This window comes from Myotis lucifugus, unplaced genomic scaffold, assembly GCF_000147115.1.
Source record: "Myotis lucifugus unplaced genomic scaffold, Myoluc2.0 scaffold_322, whole genome shotgun sequence".
NCBI lineage: Eukaryota > Metazoa > Chordata > Mammalia > Chiroptera > Vespertilionidae > Myotis > Myotis lucifugus.
The window spans coordinates 1,190,747-1,216,355 of record NW_005871370.1 but is presented as its reverse complement, the minus strand read 5'-3'; the positions used below and the strand labels follow the sequence as shown (position 1 = coordinate 1,216,355).

The window sequence follows — 25,609 nt, the reverse complement described above, 5'->3', positions numbered from 1 at the left end:
CGCTGAAACTGTGCTAACCTTGCCTCACACTAACCTTGTAGGAGATGACACAACTCTCCAAGTAACAGAGTTACGGCTGACCAATCTGAAAGAGGGGGCTGTTGGGGGTGATCAGCTGGGCAGGGGGCAGTAAGGGGCGACCATACTGGTGGAGGGGGCCAGTTAGGAGCAACCAAGCCAGTGTGGGGGGCAATTGGGGGAGACCAGGCTGGCAGGGGGGGCAGTTGGGGGTGATTAGGCAGGCATGGCTCTAAAGGTGGATGGGCAATGACAGAAAGGGATTCCCAGGCCTCAGAAGCCCAGTGTGAATCAGAGCAGTTAGGAGCCAGCAGTCCTGGATTGTGAGAGGGATCCAGGATTGGAGAGGGTACAGGCTGGGCAGAGGGGACTCTCCTCCCCTCCGTGCATGAATTTCGTGCACCAGGCCTCTAGTGATAGTAAAAATAATATTAATAATAATGAAACAGGCAAGTGCTATTGTTTTTAAAGGGCCTAATTTTCAATAATTAATAACAATCTACATGGTGATATTAATGATAACCACTTGAACTTAAAATAAAACTTACAGAGACTTTCCTCAGGTTCCCTGCTGGTATAGAGTGGGTTTCTAGGATGTCAGGTTCTGTGTGTAAGTTGTGAGTAATATTATTGCCCAGCTGAAATAATGTCTGTGACAATGAATGGGAATGTGCTATGTAAGAGATCAGAACTAAAATTATAGATATTTATTACTTAAGACTGGGAACCTTTGGAAGGCATGCCTCCATATTCATCTCATGGCTCCTTGTTACTGGTATGGTACTTTGCACATAGCGGATGTTAATAAAGCAGGAATGTGTAGATGAAAAGAGATTTAAATAGATTTATGATATATAACAAACCAAATAAAATGAGTGGACTTTGTTTGGATCCTGATTAGAATAAACTTACTGCAAGGACATATTTTGAACAATTGAGCATATTGAATACAGATGGGGTATTAGATGATATGAAAATGACTTATTGTAAATGTTGTTAGATATGAGAATGGCTTTGTGGTTATGACAATGGTATTGTGGTTATTTTGTATTCTTCAAAATTCATCACAAAACATATATGAATAAAATCAAGTGATATCTTGTACTTAAAATAGTATAACAACAAAAGAAAGGGAAAGTAAATAGTTGAAACAAATTTAGGAAAACAGTAGTTAAAGCTGGGTAATGAGTAAGTGGTAGTCCCTTGAACATTTTTCTTGGTTGTTTGCAACTTTTCATAATAAAACTTCTGTTTCCATAACAAAAGTACTAATGCAGCCCTGTCTCTCTGTCTGGTGGCTCAACAATGAGCAGGGACCCAATGGATCATGAGTGGGGTGCTGAGTGTCTGTTGGGATCCAGTGTGGGGATGGTGAAAGGTGGGGAGGTCAGCCGGGCACACCAGAGTCCTGTCACTTACCGGTAAAGATTCCTGTGTTTGTCAACCATCTCTGTAGCCACAGGCTCTGTGGGGCCCCAGAAATAATTATCCATAGTTAGAGGCTCCACTGGTTGGTTCCCCAGAGGTTCACAAGATGACAGAGAGGAGAGTTCCTGGAATAGTTGAGAGAAGCTCTCCTCTGGAAGAGACAGGGAAGTGGTCAGCTTTAGGGTCTCCTGTCTGGCCTCTCCTACCCCTTAAGCTAGCACATGGAGGGGTCCTTTTCAAGGCTGGTCTGCCTGGACTTTGGAAGGTGTGTGTTAGTAGCCTCTGTCCATGCTCCTGAAGCTGACTACCTGCTATCTGAGGAGGCCCAACCCTGTTGTCCCTGATGCCACTCCTGCCCACTGGTACAGAAGGCATTTCTATTCCCGAATCCACCAGAAAGGTAGCTTTTGAGAAGAACATGGCTCTAAAGGTGGATGGACAATGATGGAAAGGGATTCCCAGGCCTCAGAAGCCCAGAGTGGATCAGAGTTTGAGACATGCCAGACATGAGCTGGCGAGGAGCAGCCTCAGCCCCTGAGCCTGGGAGGGACGAAACCAGAGATCTTGCCAGTTTCTAGGTGTGGAAGATCTTGCATGGAGCGAGGCTTCTCTAGTTGTGAATTCTGCCATGGCTCACCCCAGAGGCAGGAGCATGGAGGGGATGGCCTTCCATATCATCCTCACCCCTGTCCCAGTTAACATTGCTCCCAGCCCGGCCCCTTCAAAGTACCTGATTCTGATCTCTGCCATTGGGGTGGGGATGTGCCATCCCTCGTCTGTCCTCCACCTGGGACCATCTTAGTGATCGTTGCACTTGGCTTCCTAGACACAGAATTGGTCATTCTCGCTGAGATCTTGGAGGAAGTTGGGGCTGTCTACGTGACATCCCCACTTAATTTCAACGCATCTGAATTTGAACTCATGGCCTTCATCTGATGTTCTCTCATAGACCCTGTCTTTGTGATGGCCCCCATCCACCCCTCCATCCATGCAGGAACTGGGATGTAGTCCTGACTCCTTCTGGCTCCCTCTGAGAGTTGATTGGCCACCTTGTCACTGGCTCTAGTATAGCTCTCCTTCTAGTCCCTTCTCTCCACCTCCACAGCCTCCACCTCCAGCCAAGGCTCTGGCATCTGTGGCTCCAACCACTGCATCCTCCCCCTGAAGGTGCCCTCTTCTTCTCTTGTCCCTCTCCAGGCCATTTCTACACAGCAGCTGATCTTTAATTTGAACCTGACTCATCACTTAGCTACTGAAGCCCTGAAATCTTTCTTTATTGCTTTTGAGGTAGAAGCGGAAGTTATTAACATGGTCCAAAGGCCTCTTTGTCCTCCCAACTGCCTGCCACCCCTCAGCTCCAATCCCACCTCTGCCACTCTCCCTGCTCACTCACTTCTGATCCAATGCTGCTCAGAGGCCTTGTCAAAACACAGATTCTGATTCAGCAGGTCTGGAGTGAGGCTTGAGATTTGCATTTTTAATGAGCTCTCAGGTGATGCTGATGCTGACACTGCTGGTCCATGGTCCACACTTGAGTAGCAGTGTTTCTGGTCCCTGGCCTCCTTCCATTCCTCAAAGGAGCTGAGATTAGAGCCTCTACCTCTGCCAAGAAAATACCCACTCGAGGCCCAGCTAAGCCCTCCCACCTTTCATAACTCAGTTCAGGTCCTTTGGACGGACTCAGATAGGCCATCAGATCATTCATGCTGATCCCAGGCACAATGACTCATGCCTAGGGTCACTTGGGCCTGTGTCCCTGCTGAGTTAATTCTTAGGAGCTGGGCCCATGTCCATGGTCCTGTGCCCCACACACTGTGGGTCTGAGGGGAGTGCTTGTTCCCTGAGGAATGGCTCCTCCTAAGCCTAGGAGCCGTTCCCTGCCATGCCAGGTGAGGCAGAGCAGTCAGAACCAGGGCATAAGTGCATTTTGCCGTCACAAGTCGAAATATACCAAATGCCCCAGAGGAAGATGCATTCTCCTCTTCCCAAGGCTTCCCCTCAGCTGGGCTGTGTACATGGGTGTTTATATGTGTGGAGGGTGAGTGAGGGTGGTCTTCCCCCCATAAGCTCTCTCTCCTTGTCTTTGTCTCCTCCTCGTGGTTGTTGCTCACTTTTTTTCACTTATTCATCTCCTTATCATCTAGTGGAAGGCTTTAAACAGAGGAGCAACATCATTTTGTTTGCACCAAACCAATGAACAAACAAACCAGAGAACAGCCAGGCCCCATGGCCTCAAACTGACCACATAAGAGTTGGTCCTGGGATTTCCTTCCTAGAGGCTAGGAGGTGTCCTGGAAAGAACGAGCCACTCTCACAGGCCCTGTGTTCTGGAGTTTCTGTTGGATTTGTTCCAGGGATAGGAGCCACTCATGGGGAAGTGAACTCTGGGATTACAGAGAGAAGTAGACATTGTATTAATTGCTCTACATAAGCTCACCCAGGCAGTGAACTGCATAGCTAGCAGAGTTGTTGCAAGCTCAAACATATCACAGAGGGATTTGGGTCGTGTTCCTTGAGGAATGGCTCCTCCTAAGGCCTCCTTATGGCTTCTGCCATACTAGGTGAGGCAGAGGAATGGGAACCAGGGCATAGATGTATTTTGCAGTCACAGGCCAAAATATACAAAAGTGAAGGCTCATGGGGCTGCAGCAAATTCCCAGCAGGAAATCATATTCTCCTGTTCCCAGGATTCCCCTCAGCTGGACAGCGTGCATGATTGTTTATATGTGTGGAGATTGAATGGGAGTGGTCTATCCTCTCCAAAGCTCTCTCTGCTTGTCCTTATCTCCTCCTCAACATCATTGCTTTTCTTGTGCCAAATCTCACCCACTCACTCATACACTTTTCTTCATTTTTTTACTTCCTTATCATCTCATGGGAGGGTTAAACAGAGAAGGGACATAATCTTGTTTGAACTAAAGAAAGAAACAAACAAACAAACTCACTCTGGCTGCTGTGGTTTCCTGGCTTCTTCCTGCTTCTGTCTATCTCTGCTTCCAACCTCACCCCACCCCACTTCTGGCCCATGTTCCTGGAACAGCCTCTAGGAGTCAGCCCTGGGCCTGGGTCAGCTCCAGGGAGTTCTGTGTCTCCCCCTTACCGCCTGCTGATGACCAGCTGAGGCTTCTCCTGCCGCAGGAGACTCAGCATCTCTGTCACCTCCTCACTCAGTCGAGTCAGGTTCAGCCTGCAAGCAGAAAGGAAGCCTGGTTGTACTGGGGCCCCTCACGATCTCCAGGGCCTCAGGGCCCAGAATCATGGAACCTTCCAGGCCCTGCAGGAACGTGTTGTACGCTGGGTTCCCTGAAAACACGTTCTATGATGGAAAGTAGAGTTAGGAGTTTTATTAGGGAGTGTTCTTGGGTCAATACCAGGGCAGAGGGAGGTAACAGGACTGGGTAGAGGGACAAGTTGGGGTGTGATGCAGTCCCCAGGGACACAGCTGACGCTGTGGGAAGTTTGTTGTGAGGATGATACTCCAGAGCTGTCCATACTGGGAGAAAGGTCCTTATACCACTACACCAGTCACTGGATGCAGGCAACTCCAGGAGGGCAGTGACCTTGTGTGAGATGGCCCTAGTTGGCAGAGCCATCCTTCTTGCTGGCAGCACTCCCAGGGGTGGGGGTTGGGTCTTCTTTCCTGAAAGCGAACTGGGCAGCACTTCACAGCATCCATCAGAGAACAGCCAGTGTCCTGGCCTCAAACTCACCACACAGAAGTAGGACCTGGGATTTCCTTCCCAGAAGCTAGGAGGCTTCCTGGAAAGAAAGAGCCTGTTTCCATTCTCACACGCCCTGTGCTCTGGGGTTTCTGTTGGATTTGGGATGGCTGCTGCCCACTTTGGGCCTCCATGTCCTCACCTCCAACAGGGAGGGCCCTGCTCAGCCTATTGTGAGCCACGGACAAGGCAGGTGTGAAGACCCTGCACCTGTCAGGGCGCACACCTTCCTCATTCCTGCTGTCAGAGCTGTTCTCCCCTGGGAAGGGGATGGGGCCATGATGCAGAGGTTGTCCCTCTCATCCCAGTCCCAGGGCCCTAGAAGGAAGGAGGCATAAACCTTCGCAGGATGTCCTAGAGCTGCTCTGAGGCAACCAAAAGGCAAAGAATAATGGGTGAGTAGGGCATGGACGCAGACCTACTGAAAAGTCCTAGCTCTAGAGAGCCCCTTCAGCATATAGAAGATGGTGACAGCCACACATGATCAGAGGGGAGGGGGCTGGGTGGTGGTACCCCTATGGGATGGGGTGCCCTTGGTTGTAAAGGGACAGAGTGGGCTCTGGGAGGACCCACATGTAGAGTGTTCACCTCCTGCTGCTTTAGGTTTGAGAAAGGAGGACTGGAAGGCTGAGAGCCGGCAGGAGCCTCAGCCAAGACTGAGGGGTCAGGACATGGAGGTTTGGAGCCCTGTCTGTCAGCTCTGTGAGTGTGAGACAGGCCCAGCCAGGAGCCGCAGGGAAATGTTCAGTCAGAAACTGGCTTTGGACTTGTTTTCAGGCTGGAGGGCAACAGGAAGTGGCCGGGAGACAGTGTGGGAAAAAAGGGCTGGGGGTCACTGCACCCCAGCCACACCGCTCTCCAGAGCTCTGAGCCTGTTTCTGTCCTGGGGTCTCCCCCACGCTATTCTCAGCCTGGACTGCTCCCCCAGACTGGGCCTGGTCAACCCCTGTTTCTGCTTCAGGTCTCAGTCTGATGTCACTTCCTGAGAGAGGCCCTCCCTGCCCCTGAGTCTAATTCCATCCCCGCCCTGTTACACTCTCATAACACAGTGCACTTTCCCTTCACAAACTGCTACACACTGCGTGTTAACATGTCATCAACATCTGTCTCATTCTCACTGGAGTGTAAGCTTAAGGGGGCAGGACCCACACCTGTTGCTCAATATTGTCTCCTCAGTACATGGCCCAGTGCTTGGGACGTGGGAGTCATGAAATGAATGAAAGGATGTATGAGTGAATGAATGAATGAGTCAAGGTAGGAAGGAAGGAAGGAAGGAAGGAAGGAAGGAAGGAAGGAAGGACAGAAGGAAGACAGGATGGAGGCTTGCCTTGGATGGAGAGGTAAACCGGGGCAGGAATCCTTTGAACATGTGGCCTCACCAGTGGTTCTCATTTGAGCCTCTCAACTCTGTTCCCAGCGCTGCTCTAGTTTTACATGCATTTTATTTCATCACATCTATGAGGTTGGTATGAGAGCCCTGTTATACAGATGAATAAACTGAGTCTCGGGTGAAGACCTGCCTGTCTCATGGCCTAAGTCAGTGGCGGATCCGGTGGGGAAGCCAGGCTGCCCACACATTTTTCTGCCCCTTTACTTCCCCTGTTCAATTCAGGGCCCTCACACCCCTTTCCATCGCTCTCCCTCCCCTTCCCTGCCCTCTGCCCAGAAATGACCCCAGGGCCTTACCATAGGTTCCTGAGTTGGCAGGCAGGCTGCCTGAGGCCTTCACAGAGCAGCCTCACACCGAGGTCGCCCAGGTCGTTCTGCCGCAGGTCCAACTCTGTCAGGTTGGGGCTGGCACCCAGCATGGAGGCCAGGTCCTGGCAGCAGTTGTATGTGAGGCCACACCTGACCAGCCTGTGGGAGAGATTGGCATGTCCTGAGGGCCCTCTCCTCAGGGTAACTGGGGTCTGATTTCCATTTCTAGTACTGTGGCCCTTTTGGGGTCCTTGATGATATTCAAGAAAGAAATACACATGTGTGGCTTATAGTAACCTGGGACATTTTATTTAACGTTTTATTTTTGGGGGGTGGGGGATGGAGGAGGATGAGAGCAGGCTGGAAGAGGTTTATGGGGGAAAAAGGATGACCTATGTAATACTTTCAAGATTGAAAAATAAATAAATAAAAATAAAATAAAGGTTACAGAGATTGGCAAAAAAAAAATTACTTTTAATCCTCACCAAGGATATTTTTTCCATTGATATTTAGAGAGAGTGGAAGAGAGGAGAGGGAGGAGAAAGAAGGAGAGCAACACCGATGTGAAAGATAAAAGAATTGGTTGCCTCCTGCAAGAAGCCCCAGATGGGGCACCAGGAATTGAAGCTGCAACTGAGGTTCTCACCCTTGACTGGGAATTGAACCCGTGACCCTTCAATCTGGGGGTCCATGCTCCCACCACTGAGCCGAATAGGCCAGAGCATGGGAGATTTTCATTTCCTCCTGCAGCCAAGGAGCCACACGTTACATTTCTCACTCCTGTGTGATTCTTACCAATGCTTCCTACTCTCCACATCAGCACTGCACGATTAATTAAGTCAACCTTCCAGTTGTGTACTGGGCCTAATGGTTAAATACATCAGCCCTGCCAAATGCCCAGTTAGCTGACGCGGGATGTTCTGGTGAGGTTCAATGTAAGGGTATGTATCTGCTCCCAACCCCATTCTCCCATCCTGCCTACTTCTCAATTTCTCTCTGATTTATGGCCTTAGGGTAACTATCTCCCCTCCTGTGGCTGCCCACCTCTCAAAGTAATGTCAATGATGAACAACTATGGCTGCAGCCATAGGGTGGAGGGAATAAAGCTTTGTATCTTAGTACCTTTTTTGGTTTTTATTTTTTTATTTTTATATTTATTTATTTATTTATTTATTTATTTATTTATTTATTTATTTTGTTTTCAGCTCTTGAGAATTGATTTTATTGTTCAGATTATTACAGTTGTTCCTCTTTTTCCCGCCCCCATAGCTCTCCTCCACCCAGTTCCCACCCCACCCTCTGCCCTTACCCATCCCACTGACCTCATCCATAGGTATACGATTTTTGTCCAGTCTCTACCTGCATCCCCACACCCCTTCCCCCCCAAGAATTGTCAGTCCACTCCCTTTCCATGCCCCTGGTTCTATTATATTCACCAGTTTACTCTGTTCATCAGATTTTTTATTCACTTGATTTTCATATTCACTTGTTGATAGATATGTATTTGCTGTTCATAAATTGTATCTTTACCTTTTTCTTCTTCTTCCTCTTCTTAAAGGATACCTTTCAGCATTTCATATAATACTGGTTTGGTGGTGATGAACTCCTTTAGCTTTTCCTTATCTGTGAAGCTCTTTATCTGACCTTCAATTCTGAATGATAGCTTTGCTGGATAAAGTAATCTTGGTTGTAGGTTCTTGGTTTTCATCACTTTGAATATTTCTTGCCACTCTCTTCTGGCCTGCACAGTTTCTGTTGAGAAATCAGCTGACAGTCATATGGGTACTCCCTTGTAGGTAACTAACTGTTTTTCTCTTGCTGCTTTTAAGATTCTCTCTTTGTCTTTTGCTCTTGGCATTTTAATGATGATGTGTCTTGGTGTGGTCCTCTTTGGATTCCTTTTGTTTGGGGTTCTCTGCGCTTCCTGGACTTGTAAGTCTATTACTTTCACCAGGTAGGGGAAGTTTTCTGTCATTATTTCTTCAAATAGGTTTTCAATATCTTGCCCTCTCTCTTCTTTTGACACCCCTATAATTCTGATGTTGGTACACTTGAAGTTGTCCCAGAGGCTCCTTACACTATCTTCATATTTTTGGATTCTTTTTTCTTTTTGCTTTTCCGGTTGGGTATTTTTTGTTTCTTTGTATTTCAAATCTTTGACTTGATTCTTGGGATCCTCTTGTCTGCTGTTGGATCTCTGTATATTATTCTTTATTTCAGTCAGTGTATGCTTAATTTCTAGTTGGTCTTTTTTCATATCCTCCAGGGTCTCACTAAATTTATCTGTGGTTTCCAGAAAATTCTTGAAAAACCTTATAACTGTGGTTTTGAACTCTATATCCAGTCATTTGCTTTCCTCCATTTCTGTCATTTGTGACCTGTTTCTTTGTCTCTGCATTTTTTATGCTTCCCTGTGTTGATAGGGTGGCTTTCTGTGCTAGGTGTCCTATAGGGCCCAGTGCCTCAGCCTCCCTAATTACCTGAGGTGGACACTCTTGGTGTAGCCCTTTGTGGGCTTTGTGCACAATCTTGTTGTAGTTAAGCCTTGATTGTTGTTGGTATCACTGGGAGGAATTGACCTCCAGGCCAATTGTCTGTGAGAATCAGCTGTGTCTATGGTGGGAGAACTTCTGTGCTGGAGAAACCCTTATGGGCAAGACTTGCTTCAGTGGGGCTTTGGTACTCACTGAGTCTGCCCCCTTAGTGTGTCCCTTATGGATCTGAGGAGTTGTAATCTGGATGGTCCCACTCTGACCACTGGGTACACTGGCTCTTGGATCTCTAAGGAGGTGCTACTTTAGCCTCTGCCTGAGGCTACCCACTAGGATCTATGGAGAGATCTGCAGATTCCTCTTCTTTGTTTGGGGTTTGGAAGTGCCCAGATGGGGCCCAGCTGTGAAGCAATGCAAGTTACTGTGGGGCCCTGGGCCTTCTTTTGGAAGTTCTGGGTCTCTCTGACCCAGCTGCAGTTTGTTAGGTAATTTTCAGATTGCAATGGGCCAGGCCTTTCATATGCAAAAGCCTCTGCACACAGTTTGGGTGGGGCATGGTCTCAGGGACTCAACAGGGGGGAGCAAACAGCTATGGCTGATCCTCGGCCCTGCCCTAAGAGGCCCCTGGTCTCAGTGTCCAGGCAATCGCTGCAAGCACCTCTGAGAGAAAGCCGCCCTCGAGTTCTGACCGATGCCGGACAGTCCATTTTCTCCCCATATGAGTCTGGGTCCCCAGAGACTTGCCCGGAACTGGCGTTCAGAGCAGTCGGGGGCTTGTCACTCCCTCCCGATTGAAAAAGACAACCGCGTCCTCAGTTGTCTTTCCACATGCGCCTTCGTACCTCTTCACTTTACTTCCGCACCTCCTCTGAGTCTCAGTGTGCTTTTCTCTTTCCTTCTAGTTGTAGAATTTCCACTCAGCCAGCCTTCCTGTGGTTCTGGATGATGTCTGTTTTGTCTTTTAGTTGTATTTTTGAAGTGGTTGTGTGCGGCAGCAATTTCTGGTGTTTACCTATGCTGCCATCTTGGTTTATCTTCTCTAGTAGTTTTTTGATGAAGTCTTTGGGGTTTTCTATGTACAATACCATATCATCTGCGAATAATGACAGTTTTACTTCTTTTTCAATTTAGATGCCTTTTATTACTTCTTCTTCTCTGATTGTTATGACTAGCACTTCCAGTACTAGGTCAAACCAGAGTGGTGAAAATGGGCATCCGTGTCTTGTTCCTGTTCTTAGGGGAAATGGTTTTAGTTTTTGGCCATTGAGTATGATGTTGGCTGTAGGTTTGTCATATATGGCCTTTATCTTGTTGAGATATGCTCCCTCTATTCCCACTTTGCTGAGAGTTTTTATCAAAAATAGGTGTTGGATTTTGTTGAATGCCTTTTCTGTGACTATTGATATGATCATATGATTTTTGTCTTTTAATCTGTTTATGTGAGGTTTCACGTTTACTGATTTGCAAATATTGTACAAGCCTTGCATCCCTGGAATAATCCCAGTTGATTATGGTGTGTGATCTTTTTAATATATTGCTAGCTTAGGAGCATGTCCATGCAGCATCCACTTACTCTGCAGCCATTTTTAATCCTCTATACCAGTGGTTCTCAACCTTCTGGCCCTTTAAGTACAGTTCCTCAAGTTGTGACCCAACCATAAAATTATTTTCATTGCTACTTCATAATTGTAATGTTGCTACTGTTATGAATCATAATGTAAACATCTGATATGCAGGATGGTCTTAGGCGACCCCTGTGAAAGGTCGTTCAACCGCCAAAGGGGTCACGACCCACAGGTTGAGAACCGCTGCTCTAGACTATTTCTCTTTTATAGAATAGTTTTAGTTTTTCAGCAAAATTGGCACCCTCTCCCACCTTCTCTTTGAGGTTCTGCAATCTGTTCTGTGTTTCTATGTCTCTGGAACTTTTTGCAGAGTTCTTATATACCTCTCCCCCCACATACACAGCCACCCCCATTATCGACATCTGGCAGGAGAGTAGTAAATTTGTTGGAATCAGTGAACCTACATTGACACATCATAATCACCCAAAGTCCATAGGTTACATTATGGCTCACTTTTGGTGCTTTACTTTCTATGGTTTTTTGAAATATAAAATGACATGTATCCGCCATTATAGTGTCATATAGAGAAGTCACTCTGCTCTGCCAGTTTATCCTTACCTCCCCCAAACCGCTGGAAATCACAGATCTTGTTACTGTCTTCATATTTTTGTCCTTAGAATTTCACATTGTTGGGATCATATAGTATATAGCTTTTCAGAATGTCCTTTTTTCAACTAGTAATATGCAGTTAAGGTTCGCCTGTTCTTTTTATAGCTTTAGAGCTCATTTTTTTCACATACTGAATAATATTTCATTGTATAGATATACCATGATTTATTTATCTGCTCACCCACTGAAGGACAACTTGGTTGCTTTCCAGTTCGGGCAATTACAAATAAAACTGACATAAACACTGTTGTGCAGATTTTTGTGTGGACATAGGTTTTCAACTCATTTGAGTAAATACCAAGGAGCACGATTGCTGGATCATCTGGTAAGGGTGTGTTTAGTTCACTAGGATTCTGCAAAATGACCATATTACTTTGCAATCCCACTAGCAATGTCTGAGGGTTCCTTTTGCTCCACAACCTTGTGAGCATTTGGTGGTGTCAGTGTTCTAGGTTTGGCAGTTCTAATGGGTGAGTAGTTGTAGCCCTTATTTCTAAAATCTAGGCATTGATAATATACAATTCCCTGTAAGCACTGATTTAGTTGCATCAAATACGTTTTGTTTTTGTTTTCATTCATCTCAAAGCATTTTAAATTTCCTTTGTGATTTCTTCTTTGACCCATTGTTTATTTAGGAGTGTGTTGTTTCATTTCTGTGTATGTGTAAATTTCCTAAATTTCCCTTTATTATTGAGTTCCAATTTGATTTATTTATGTTCAGGTAATATAATTTGCATGGTTTCAATTCTCTTAAATTTGTTGAGATTTGTCTTATGGGGCATCTTATTTTTGCACAGAAGTTAATTTGATACCTGCTTGACATCTCCCATTGGCTATCTCAAAAAAAACTTGAAGATTTTGCACAAAATCACACTCTTGATATTCCACCCCCCATTCACTCCTCTTCCAGTATTTCCATCTCAGTGAGGTGCCACTATCCCATGCATATCTCTGGCCTGAACCCAAGATCATCTTCTATATCTCCAACTCCCTTTCCCCATAATTCTAATCTATTGGATTTTACTTTCTTTTTAGATCTCTTAAATCCATTCACTTTTTTTCCATTTCCATGGCTGACACCATAGTCCAAGATGCAACTATTTCTTGCAGAAACTATGGTAACTTTCCTTAGTGCAACCTCTCACCATCTTTATTGGAAAACTGAAACTTTCCTATGAACTGGTTTCCCAATCTCTACCATTGCTATCCACCGCTCCCAGTTTTATATGGTAGTCTGGTTCTACTTTGTAAATGTACTGATTTTATCAACCTTTTGATGATAATCACATTGCATTAGAAAAAACAACCCCAATCTCCAACAGGGCCTTGTATAGACAGTCTTACTTCATGACCTCTGAAGCCTCCCGTGGCTCCTTTGCTCTCCATCCTCCAGCCTCACTTGTCTGCTTTCAATCCCATGACAGCCCATCCTCCCTCCTGCCACAGGGCCTTTGACCTTTCTGCCCTCCTGCTTCACTTAGGTAAACCCTCTGTATTCTTCACATGTCCTTCAATATTCACTTTATAAGGTAGTTTTCCACTGAAGGCCCTTATCTGGGCCTGTAATGACACATTTGTTTGTGTGGTTAATGTCAGTCACTTGCAAGTTCTGTGGAAACAGAATCCTGTCTGTGTTTGCTTACTGCAGTAGCCATGGTCAGAGAGGGGCTCAATGAATATTTGTTGGATACAAGGATTTTTCAGGATGATCACTTAGTAATTTTATAATGTCTAATCACTGGGATGTACATCTGGAACTAATATAATATTGTATGTCAATTGTAATTGAAAAATAAAAAATGTTAAAAACATAAACAAAAACAAAAACCACACACTCATCCTAGACACAACTTCTAACTTGGGTCTCCTGTCCATCCCCGTTTCAGATCAGATCCAAGGCCAGACTCACCTCAAGGTCGCCAGGCGGCAGTGAGGGCTTTTCAGGGCATCACAAAGACTCTGTACTGCAGAGCAGCTCAGAGAGTTCCCACTCAGGTCCAGCTCCCGCAGGCTTCTAGGGACTTTGAGAATAGAGAAGAACATCTGCCACCAGGAATCTGTAAACGGGCCCCAGCTGTACCTGAGGGAGAAAGAGGGACAGGGGAGATGTGACTGGTGTGTGTGGGGTCTTATGTGCACACTGTGCTCAACACCATGGGGTTTGGCCCCTCTCAGTGCCAGGCTGCAATGGGCAGGGCTATTGCCAGGGGTGATCAGTCTCTGGAACTGCCCCTCTGTTCCCACCACCCTGGGCTAATTGCCCCCGTTCCTTGTGGTTTCTAATGGTACAGCCCTTGCCATTCTACACTGCAGTGCTCATTTAGTGTCTGTTTCTGCATCAGTCTGGCAATTTCTTGTGGGCTGGGGCAGATGTTCATTTTTTTATTTTTACCTATAGTGTCCATCATAGGGCCTGACAAAGAGCTTGGGGATGCAGACAGTCTTCCTCTCATCAATACAGACATGCCTTTCTTCCTTTGGCACAGATTTTGTAAAGTCCCAGTTTCCAGAAAGGAAAGGAAGAGATGGGAGGTGGGAACAGAACCTGGGAGAGGTGTTTTAAAGGTAGTTTTGTGATGGGATTGTTGATTATGACTATATATACTGTTGTCCAGATTGGCTTGTGTGGGACCACATCCCCTTCCCAGGATAGGAAGACCGTAGAGAGGTTCCCCAGGAGAGAGATGGCAAAAGGGAATGTTCTAGGAGAGAACATTTGCAGGATGTGGGAGAGGAGGATGGGCTTTGTTTGAAAGTTATAGGCTAGACTGCCTTGTATAATTTCCACCAATTTAAATTCTACATGTCACACACTATTTAAGTGATTTCATCTACTCCCAAATAAAATAGAAAAAATAGATTTTATCTATTTCAAGATGCAAACTGCCATCTCTATTTTATTGCCAGATAAGTCTATCTTGATAGCCCAGTAGCACCTTGCCCCAATCACCCAGCCCAATATGTCCCCAACTCCATTCATCTCCCCCTTCATGTCTGCAGACATTGAATTAACTGGTAAGTGACTCGAGTCTCTTATCCCTTTCTTTTGGGCTGTCCTGCATTTTCTGTCTGGGATAATCGGGGCCAGGCTCTGGGCTGTAACTGCACAGCCACTCCCTAGCAGACATCCAGTGCTGGTCAGGACACACTCCCCGGGAACCAGGTTCCCTATCCACCTGTCTGTGGGGATGCCTACCTTGTCCATGCCTCTCTTACCATGGACTTTGCACACTGTTCTAGTTATTGAATGGATATCTGTTTGCTCTTCCAGATTTGAGTTTGTAGTGGACAGGGCTGTCCTTTACTAATCTGTGATCTTTAGGAGCTGGTGTAAAATCAGTTCTTAATACACATTTATGGAGTGAATCATTTAAAGGGGAGATAGGCACCTCAAAGAACTAAAGGATCAAAACTGCCACTGAGGTGGGGAACCTGGATGTGGAAGATAACAGTGTTGCTGGTGCTGGAGGGTAATTTGAGCAATCTACTCTGTCATACTCAGATTGTGGGTTTCAGTGGAGTCCCTGGGGCAATAGTGCATCATTGAAACAAACAGGGACATTGGATTTGTAGAGAAAAATAAAGACTCCTTTTCAGATAGACACATTCTGAGGTGACAGGGGAGAACTTAGGACCAATGTCATAGTCAACAGCCATCAAGGGGTTGCCTGAAGCAGCTGAATGAGCTGTTGCATGAAGGTAGCATGTGTGAGGGAGAATCAGAGGCAGGTGGGCTGGGTGGAGGGCAGCTGATGTCAGCATGGGGGTGGAAGTGCACCCAGGAGAGAAGGTAGCCATTGTGACAGAGACAGGAAGAGAAGCAGCAGCGCAAGGCAGGGCCACAGCAGGCCGCCCAGAAGCAGAGAGGGAAGGTCACATGGTCATATATTGCTGCAGAGGATCCTAGGTGGACAGAGAATGGGGGTCAGATTTTGTTGTTAGAAGTCACTGATCACATCTAGACCCTGGGGCCAGGCTCGATGAGAGTGCCCCCAGTGGCCAGGACAGTGATACTAACAGAGAAGCTGGAGAGAGGAGAGAGGGGAAGTACTTACAGAAATGCACCGGAAGTCCTTCCTGCTTGTCTGTGCTGTCCACCCTCATTCAGTTGAAGCCTTTCAATGCGGTGGCAGAATGTAAAGAAGAAAGTGAACAGCAGGAGCTCCATGTCAGTTTGGACACATATCCTCAATGTAAAGGGAATGAAAATATTTTTCATAAAGTCTTCATCCTGAATCTCATAAAAACAGTGCAGCAAATGCCAAGAATATGGGTCTAGGTTCAGACGCTTCAAAAGGACCTCCCTCTTGGCCAAGTGCAGCAGAGAGGGAAGCCTCTTCCGAGACAGGCTGCATTTGAAGATGGTCTCCATCTCTCTCATCCCCTGATCACTCAAAAGGCCAAAAAGGAAACATGTGGTTGGTTCCCCAAATAGGTCATGCCTGTCATATACACCTGTCAAGTCTATTGTAATTATGATGTTATTAAAGCAATCACCTTTCAACACTCCATCACCTAAAGCATAGGACATTGCTGCAAAGAACTCCTGGAAGCACAGGTGAATGAAGCTGTAGCTCTGAGGGGTGGGGTGCTCTTTAAGAACACCCATGTTTAAGAGAGTGGAGATGTTGGCCCCATCTAACCCGTGTTCCCTGAAGTCCTTGGGGCTGAACAGAGTCTTTCCTTGACAGGTGCCTTCAACAGCCAGAGAGCAGAAGCCCCTCAGCTTAGTCCCGAGGGACTGAGCCTGGAGAACATGGAAAAAGTAGTGCAGACAGAGGGCTGTGGTCGTCTGGGAGGTCAGTGAGAGTGGTTGCTCCTGCTCCATCTGCTGCTTCAGGCAAGTGCAGACCAGCCAGGACACCAAGGGCATGAGACACATGGTGAAGAGAGCCGGGTTGGATTCAACCAAGGTAAAGGCTCTAATCGCTTGGCTCTCATCTGTGAAATATTGAAAGAAATACTCCTTCCTGGCCGACTCAGAGAATCCCAGGACCTCTACCCAGTGAGGATGCTTTAAAGAAGGAATGAGTTTTCTCAGAGCTGTGATCCGAGCTGTGATCAGCAGGGAAGCTGTGGGAAGTAAGGTTTTCTTCAGCAAACTGCCCAGCAGTGTGTGCACCTGCTGCTGCTGGCTCCAGTGTGGACAGAGCTCAGAACTCTGCTCCTTCAAGTCCCATTTTGGTTCATCTAAGTTATCAAGAATAAAGAGCAGCTGCTCTGGCTGAGACAGGATCTGCCCAATGGGAGCATCAGGAGCAGCCCAGTCTTTTGTGATGAGCTCAGCGAGACTCATGGTCTCGGACTGGGCCAGCTCTCTGCAGTTGAAGTAGAAGACATGCTTGAAGAGGTCCCTGAACAGCCAGCCTTCCTCCCAGGCTCTCCTCACCTGCCTGGCCAGGGTTGACTTCCCGATTCCAGCAACTCCATGCACCACAACAGTGGGAGGCTCCTCCTGGGTACTCAGGCCTGGGCCAATTAAGTCTCCAATCTCCATCCAATTTTCTTGTTCATCTACCACCTCATGATTCCTTCTCCTGAGTAGGAAGTCATATCCTCTGGGTTGAGATCTGTGTAGAAATAGCAGTTGTGTGAATTTTTGGTGCAAATACTCATTTTTCCATGACTGTGTGGGGCAGGAACTCTCTCTTCTTTGGTTTTGGTATTTTTCTTTGATTCCTACAGAAAGGAGAGAAAGATGGAACATTTGTTTAATTGTTTCTTCATTTATTCATTCCACATATTTTTTGAACTCACTTAAAGCTACACACTGTGCTGGCTGCTGATACTGGTACATTCTTTTCAGATCGTGGAGGAAATATGGGTGTTTGGGGAGAAGATCCCTGCTTAAGTTTTGACTTGAACAAATCATTCTCATAGTGTGATGTTTCTTCCTTCTGCAAATATTAATCAATGGCTAACACTGCTAGACACTGATTTAGAGGCTTGGGATAAAGAGTGAACAAACAGACACACCTGTTTGCTCTCATTAATTCCCTGACCTGAGCTATTAGCCCCACTGAGCTTACAATTTTTTATTAATAAATTGTAAGTGGTCATGGTCGAGTGAAGGAGATAATGGATGGTGAAACAGAGACTATGATTCCTGACAGAACTCTCTTTGCACCCACCACTGAAGTACATGCCAAGGATAATCTGCTACAATCACCTCAGGTCATCTGTCTGAGGGCTCTCTCCAAGGCAATGAGCATGACAGGCCAGAAGCCCCAGGGAATTAAAGCTCCAGGATGAGTGCTTAACCCCTGGGAGAGGCAGTTCCCTGTCCCCCGCAGAGACATCTCTGACCTGTGTTCTCTGCTGTCTCCTGGAGATCCCCAGTACATCGAACCTCAGTTGCTCTACAATGCAGGTGTCATTGATTTCCCCCTTCCCTTCCCACTTCTCTCTCCTAATGGTGCTTCCAGGGAACCAATTCCTGAATAAGCCACCTGCTCTCTAATTTAGTGTCAGGGTCGGCTTCTGGGGAAAACCACCTGGACAGAGGAGGAAGTGGTTTGTGAAATGTGAGGACCTGAGTACACGTCAGGGACTGTGCCCTTGGGAAGGAACTCAAGTTCATATCTTAGATTCCAAGTCAAATTACTGTTACATCCTCTTCCCTTCAGAATATTTGAGTGACTCTGACCTTTCTCCTTAGGTGAATGTTTGTGATGATACAAGTGACCCACCTGGGATCCTGAAGCCCAGTTTACCTTGGGAAACCTGCTGGACCTCCAGAGTAGGTGGGGCCAATTTTCACCCTTTGCTTGGTGAGAATAGGATGTCAGGTGCCCACCCCACCTCTGGAATCATGATCTAAAGATCTGCTCTTATTGTCTCTTGTGAAAATATTTCTGGCAAAGTGAAGATCTTCTGTATGGCCACTCTGTGTCATGGTTATGGGCCATCCCACTCTGAATCCTGTGATTGCCTGAGGTCTTAGGTCTTTTGGTGCGATGTTCTCCAAAATATCCTGGTTTTAATGGTTCTGCTTGCATTCCACATATCTAAATCCTCTTGATTTAGTAAAACTTTCAAAATTCTCCCCCTACCACCAATAATTCTAACAAGTTACTTTTTAATATTATGCTTTGGACCAAGGGTTGGCAAACTATGGCCAAATCTTGATGACCAACCTGTGTCCTAAGAATGTTTGAAAAATTCAAAGAAGAAGACTATTTCATGACATGAAAATTATATAAAATTCAAGATCTGCAAAGAAGTATATACATCCAGGTACATGAAACTCATAGGTTCCAATACAAATTCAACTATAAAAGGACATCACTTATCACATTGTAATAAAATTGTCAAAAATGAAAGACAAAGAGAATATGTAAGCGAATGACTGATCACATACAAGCGGACTCCCACAAAACTATGAGCAATTTTTTTCAGCAGAAACTTCACAGTTCAGGAGGCACTACATGACATATTCAAAGCGCTGAAAGAAAAATAGTCAAGAATAATTTACCCAGCAAAGGTTCAGAAATGAAAGAGCTATAAAGGTATTCCCAGGCAAACAAAAGCTGAGTGAGTTCAACACCACTAGAGCTGACTCACAACAAATGCAAAAGGCATTCTCTAAGCTGAAATAAAGAATGCTAATTGGAAACATGAAAACAGGTGAAAGTATACATCTCATTGGTCAAGGTAAATATACAGTCAAATTCAGAATATGCTGTACGGTAATGATGGTGTGTAAATAACTCTAGTAGAGTGGTTAAAAGACAAAAGTATTGGCCAATGCTGTGGGGCTGGGGTAGTCAGGCTGGAGCAAATCCTGGGGCTCGTGAAGGGGGCCATGGAGGCACTAGCACAGGACAGTAATGTTGGTCTTAGAAACTCTTCAGGGTATGCAGTGGGTTATTGGATGCTGATCAGGCACCTGACTTTAGCATTGTAACAGCTTCAGAGACCATGTGAGAATGTGAGTGGAGTTGGCTTATCGCTTTAGACATTTCAGAGTTTATATGTTCCTTTTGTACAAGTGATTTCCCAGATTACAGTTCTCTGCTGAGATTTGAGAATTTGGGGAATACCTGCAGCTTTGTAACTTCAGAGGTGCAATCAGCTAAAACATTCACCTTTTGAGGAATTGTGTTTTGCCAGTTATCGCTCCTAACTGAGTGCCAAAGAAGGGCTCTGTGAAAGATTACTGAAGTTATTGTTATAGCCAAGGAGACTAAATTGTCCAGCAGGACCAGGACCTTGACATCAAGAAGAATCAGTGTATGTGGCTGCTGAATGACTCCAAGATGTGGTGGCGGCTGAGGATGTGGCCAACAGGACAGGCCACAGTGCTGTTCAACTATGTGGAGAGGAAGAATGGCCTGAAGAAGGCTCCCTTATGAAGAACCTGAAGGACACACTAGGCCTCAGCAATACCAAGAGGATGACTAGCATGTGGGATTGTCCCTAATACCCAGCACCAATGCTACGTACCCTGACAAGAGGGGAAAGTGATGTCAACCGCATCCAGGACCTCAACATCCTGGACTTTGAAAATGTGCCTACATGATGGAGGGGTAGATGAACTAATCCCGGTAAAGGAGTCTGATGTCACTGTCATGGAGGAGTAGAGCAATGGCTGGTGGTGTGGCAGCTATAACTGGCTTTTGGGCTTGTTCCCCTAAAACTACTTTCTGAGGAGGTGGACAAGCTGGCCACTGAGTCCCCCAGCTTCCTCAGCCTTCTGCAGGGCTCATCCCCAAGCAAAGGCCAGGGCACTGCATCCTGCATGTGGTCCATAAATTGTACCCTTTCAGCTTGGCCACCTAGAAACTCAACTTCCAGAAGAGAGAGACCATGAAGGCAATTGAGAAGCCCAAGAACTACCAGGAGAGGGGGAATTGCAAAAATGCCTGGGGGCAGGCAGGCCTTGTCCCCCACCCCGCCACCCCCCAGAAAAACTATATTGCGGTCCTCAGCCATGGGCCTGCCCTGTCCATGTCAAATGCCCCATATGTTACATACCCGAGGTAAGTGCAGTGGGTGCTTTGCAGGTACTATGGAAATAACACGCCACCAGGCCACGTGTGCCCTCAATAGGGATGCCAGAGGGTGACTTCCTTATTGGGGACAGCGAATGCTTACCCAGTGACTTGTCATGTGTCTCTCAAAGCATCAGAGAGGAATGAACATTTCAAGGTGCAGCATGTGAAGAATATGCCCCCATGTATAAGACGGCCCCCAATTTTCCAAACCCAAATTAAGAAATCAATATTTTAGACATAAAACAGAGCACATTTTTATTTAGTAATTACTGCAGGTAATGTTTACATACCAATACTATGATATTTTGCAGCATATCACTTCATTCAGCCTCTGTTGCATCACTGCTCTCTTCTTCATCACTATTAGTTCCAGACACATCAATTTCTTCAACTTCTATTGTATCACTTGTGTCTTCTGAGTCACTGTCTGTATATGTGGGATCATCCTCATAAACTGGTGGCATTTTCTGAGCTAACTTTGATCGTGTTCTCATGGCCAACCCTTCTCTCCTCATGAAATTGAAGTACCATTTTGCCTTTCCTGTAAAATCAACAATATTCATTTCGCTTGCAAACATTCTTGCCTGACATGGAATAAGCTTGGTTGACACACATAAGCCACTCTGGTGCTGCTCCATTATCCAAGTCTTAAGCCTCTGCTCCAATTTTTGCTGCTTTTCCTCTTAAGGACTTCTTTTTGGCATGTTACGGAGTTGTTCTTCCTATTTTCTCCACTGTCTGATCATATACTCAGTGGGAGGAAGTTCAAATTGTCTCTCTGTAGCTCTATTTCCATGCTCTTTTGCATAGCTGATTACATTTATTTTTTTATTTTTATTTTTTTAATTAAATCTTTATTGTTCAGATTATAACAGTTGTTCCTCTTTTTCCCCCCATTGCTCCCCTCCACCCAGTTCCAACCCAACCCTCTGCCCTTTCACCCCCCAACTGTCCTCATCCATAGGTGTACGATTTTTGTCCAGTCTTTTCCCGAACACCCCACACCCCCTTCCCCCTCCCCCAGAATAGTCAGTCTATTCCCTTTCTATGCCCCTGATTCTATTATATTCACCAGTTTATTCTGTTCATCAGATTATTTATTCACTTGATTTTTAGATTCACTTGTTGATAGATGTGTATTTGTTGTTCATAATTTGTATCTTTACCTTTTTCTACTTCTTCCTCTTCTTAAAGGATACCTTTCAGCATTTCATATAATACTGGTTTGGTGGTGATGAACTCCTTTAGCTTTTTCTTATCTGTGAAACTCAGTATCTGACCTTCAATTCTGAATGACAGCTTTGCTGGGTAAAGTAATCTTGGTTGTAGGTTCTTGCTATTCATCACTTTGAATATTTCTTGCCACTCCCTTCTGGCCTGCATAGTTTCCGTTGAGAAATCAGCTGACAGTCGTATGGGTACTCCCTTGTAGGTAACTGACTGTTTTTCTCTTGCTGCTTTTAAGATTCTCTCTTTGTCTTTTGCTCTTGGCATTTTAATTATGATGTGTCTTGGTGTGGTCCTCTTTGGATTCCTTTTGTTTGGGGTTCTCTGCACTTCCTGGACTTGTAAGTCTATTTCTTTCACCAGGTAGGGAAAGTTTTCTGTCATTATTTCTTCAAATAGGTTTTCAATATCTTGCTCTCTCTCTTCTTCTGTCACCCACATAATTTGGATGATGGTACGCTTGTAGCTGTCCCAGAGGCTCCTTACACTATCTTCATATTTTTGGATTCTTTTTTCGTTTTGTTTTTCCAGTTGGGTGTTTTTTGCTTCTTCATATTTCAAATCTTTGACTTGATGCTTGCCATCCTGTAGTCTGCTGTTGGAACTCTGTATAATATTCTTTATTTCAGTCAGTGTATGCTTAATTTCTAGTTGGTTCTTTTTCATAACCTCGAGGGTCTCACTAGATTTCTTGAGGGTCTCACTTAATTTATCGATGGTTTCTAGAAAATACTTAAAAAACCTTAAAAGTGTGGTTTTGAACTCTATATCCTGTAATTTGCTTTCCTCCATTTCTGTCATTTGTGACTTGTTTCTTTGTCTCCACATTTTTTATGCTTCCCTGTGTTGATAGAGTGGCTTTCTGTGCTAGGTGTCCTATAGGGCCCAGTGGCTCAGCCTCCCCAATTACCTGAGGTGGACACTCTTGGTGCACCCCTTTGTGGGCTGTGTACACAGTCTTGTTGTAGTTAAGCCTTGATTGTTGTAGGTATCACTGGGAGGAATTGACCTCCAGGCCAATTGGCTGTGAGAATCAGCTGTGCCTGCAGTGGGAGAACTTCTGTGCTGGAGACACACTTCTGGGGCAAGACTTGCTTCAGTAGGGCTTTGTGCTCACTGAGTCTCCCCCCTGAGTGTGTTCCTTATGGATCTGAGGAGTTGTAATCTGGATGGTCCCACTCGGACTACTCAGTACACTGGCTCTTGGATCTCTAAGGAGGTGCTACTTTAGCCTCTGCCTGAGGCTATCTAGCAGGAGCTATGGAGAGATCTGCAGATTCCTCTTCCTTTTTTTGAGATTTGGAGGTGCCCAGATGAGGACCAGCTGTGAAGCAATGCAAGCTGCTATGGGGCCTTGGGCCTTCTCTTGGAAGTTCTGGGTCTCTCTGACCCAGCTGCAGTTTGTTAGGTAATTTTCAGATTGCAAAGGGCCAGACCTTTCATATGCAAAAGCCTCTGTGCACAGCTTGGGTGGGGTGGGGTCTCAGGGAATCAACAGGGCGGAGCAAGCAGCTATGGCTGCTCCTCAGTCCTACCCTAAGAGGCCCGGTGTCTCACTGTCCCGGTAATCACTGCAAGCACCTCTGAGAGAAAGCCGCCCCCGAGTTCCAACCGATGCCATACAGTCCAGTTTCTCCCCATATGAGTCTGGGTCCCCAGAGACTCGCCCGGAACTGGAGTTCAGAGCAGTCAGAGGCTTGTGACTCCCTCCCGATTGGAAAAGACAACCGTGTCCTCAGTTGCCAGCCCTTTCCACGTGCGTTGCCTCTGTAACTCTGCACTTTACTTCCGCACCTCCTCTGAGTCTCAGTGTGCTTTTGTCTTTCCTTCTATTTGTAGAATTTCCACTCAGCCAGCCTTCCTGTGGTTCTGGATGATGTCCCTTTTGTCTTTTAGTTGTATTTTTGAAGTGGTTGTGAGAGGCAGCAATTTCTGGTGTTTACCTATGCCGCCATCTTGGTTTTTCCTCATAGCTGATTACATTTAGTTTGAATTTTGTGAAGTAAGACAATCAGTTACCAGTATTTATCTTTTTATATTTTGACATGTTTATGGGCTCAGAATGCTTCAGTCCCTGTTGCATCTGCAGAACTCTCCACCTCCAATTATGGCATCAGCTGACGTCAGTAACAATAAGGCTCATGATTGGAGGAAGCCTGTTTGACAAGGTATGGGCAGCTATGCTCCCAATTTGCTCCCTCCTTGGCTGACTTCCCTGTATAAGATGCTCCTCGATTTTCAGTCTAATGATTTTATTTTTAAAATAAATTTTACATATTTTTATTGATTTCCGAGAGGAAGGGAGAGGGAGAGAGAGATAGAAACATCAATGATGAGAGAGAATCATTGATTGGCTGCCTTCTGCACTCCCCATACTGGGGATTGAACCCACAACCCAGGCATGTGCCCTTGACTGGAATCAAACCTGGGACTCTTCAGTTGCAGGCTGACACTTTATCCACTGAGCCAAACTGGCTAGGGCCAGTCTAATGATTTTAGAAAAAAATAGCATCTATACATGGAAAAATACTGTATCTACTGCATGGGGCAGTGGAGGTTTCCCACCAGGGACAGGTGGTGGAACACTAGAAAAAGGTGCCCATCCTCACCAGCGGGCATGGGGAGAAGCTGTACCTCATCGGAGCATCTCAGTGATGTCCTCCCAGGGCCCTGCCACCTCCAGGCCTTGGTGCCACACTTACAACCCCAGAGCTGAGTGGGTGGCTCCAAGAATACATGGTGGGTCACTGGCTCCCATGTGGTCCCATCTGTTCAGTGGCTCTTCCTCTACTGACTTCCTTTGCCTGGTTGATTTTTCTGTCCAGGTCCTTTTTTTCCAGCTGCCTCTCCCTTGCCATCCCAGGCCCTCATTCTAGGGTTCAATATTACCCCTCCCCACTGTGGCCTGTTTTAGAGAATGAAAGATGGAAGAGGGCAAGTTTGTCCACTTTATTCTTCTCAATTAGAATAAAGCCATAGACTGTTCAAACTGTTATGCTGTCAGCACCCCTCAGTAAAGACAGTGGGCCCAGTGGGTATGCATTGAAGCTGCCCTTGGTGATGTGACCTAGGTGCACTCCAAGGTGAAGGTCCCTGGTCCCAGCAGCCTTTGTTGAGGTACTTTGCCCACACTTGGCTCTGTGACTGTCCAGGGAGTGAACAAATTTGCTGGTAGCAATACTGTAGCCACCAGTGAGACAGTAGTGAAGAAGTTGTCCAATGCTTTTGGGGTTGTGTTTGCAATAATGAAAGAATTTCCTTGAAGTTCAACCTGCAAGATGGACAGCTGACTTGGAAAGACAGATGTTTCGGTACTTTACCCCGAAATACACCGTCTGCCTATGCTTTTTCCTCTTGTCCCCCCACCCCACCGGTTTGTTTAAATTTCACAATTATGTATGTAATTCTCAAAGTAATATGTATCTGTGCTCATTTGTGGACACTAATACAAATGATTAAGGAAAACACCTGATCTTGGGGAAGGGTAACACACACACACACACACACACACACACACAAACACACACACCCCATATAACGGGTGTCCCAAAATTCATGCAAGAAGTAATTTTGATATAAAACACAGGTTTATAATTAAAAATTGTAAATTTTTTATTGACTCATAAAGTATACAGTATAGGGTTATGTATGGAATAGCACATTGGGTAAATGGCCTCCACGGCTTTGCTGGCACATACACAAAGCCGTGGTCTTCATTGGTCTTCATTGTCCATGCTCCTGGGCCATAATTGGTACTTGGTAGTGCTTATCAAATTGAAGGGATTGAGAGGGAGAGA

The 25,609-nt window shown here is 45.8% G+C and overlaps 1 protein-coding gene and 1 pseudogene across 1 annotated transcript in view; one reads left to right on the top strand and one right to left on the bottom strand.

The window, feature by feature from the left end:
- The window catches only part of LOC102427677 (NACHT, LRR and PYD domains-containing protein 1-like), a 34,638-nt gene extending 16,905 nt beyond the window's left edge, over positions 1-17,733 (bottom strand). The window contains exons 1-7 of the mRNA XM_023764214.1: positions 17,721-17,733; positions 15,645-17,268; positions 13,499-13,669; positions 6,852-7,022; positions 4,547-4,633; positions 2,177-2,268; positions 1,438-1,597 (exon numbers count right to left, since the gene is read on the bottom strand). Of these exons, the coding sequence (XP_023619982.1) occupies positions 1,438-1,597; positions 2,177-2,268; positions 4,547-4,633; positions 6,852-7,022; positions 13,499-13,669; positions 15,645-17,268; positions 17,721-17,733 (2,318 nt within the window). The remainder of the gene's footprint in view (positions 1-1,437; positions 1,598-2,176; positions 2,269-4,546; positions 4,634-6,851; positions 7,023-13,498; positions 13,670-15,644; positions 17,269-17,720) is intronic.
- A 1,547-nt stretch (positions 17,734-19,280) lies between these two features.
- LOC111828287 lies at positions 19,281-24,467 on the top strand (annotated as a pseudogene).
- The last annotated feature ends 1,142 nt before the right edge of the window (positions 24,468-25,609 follow it).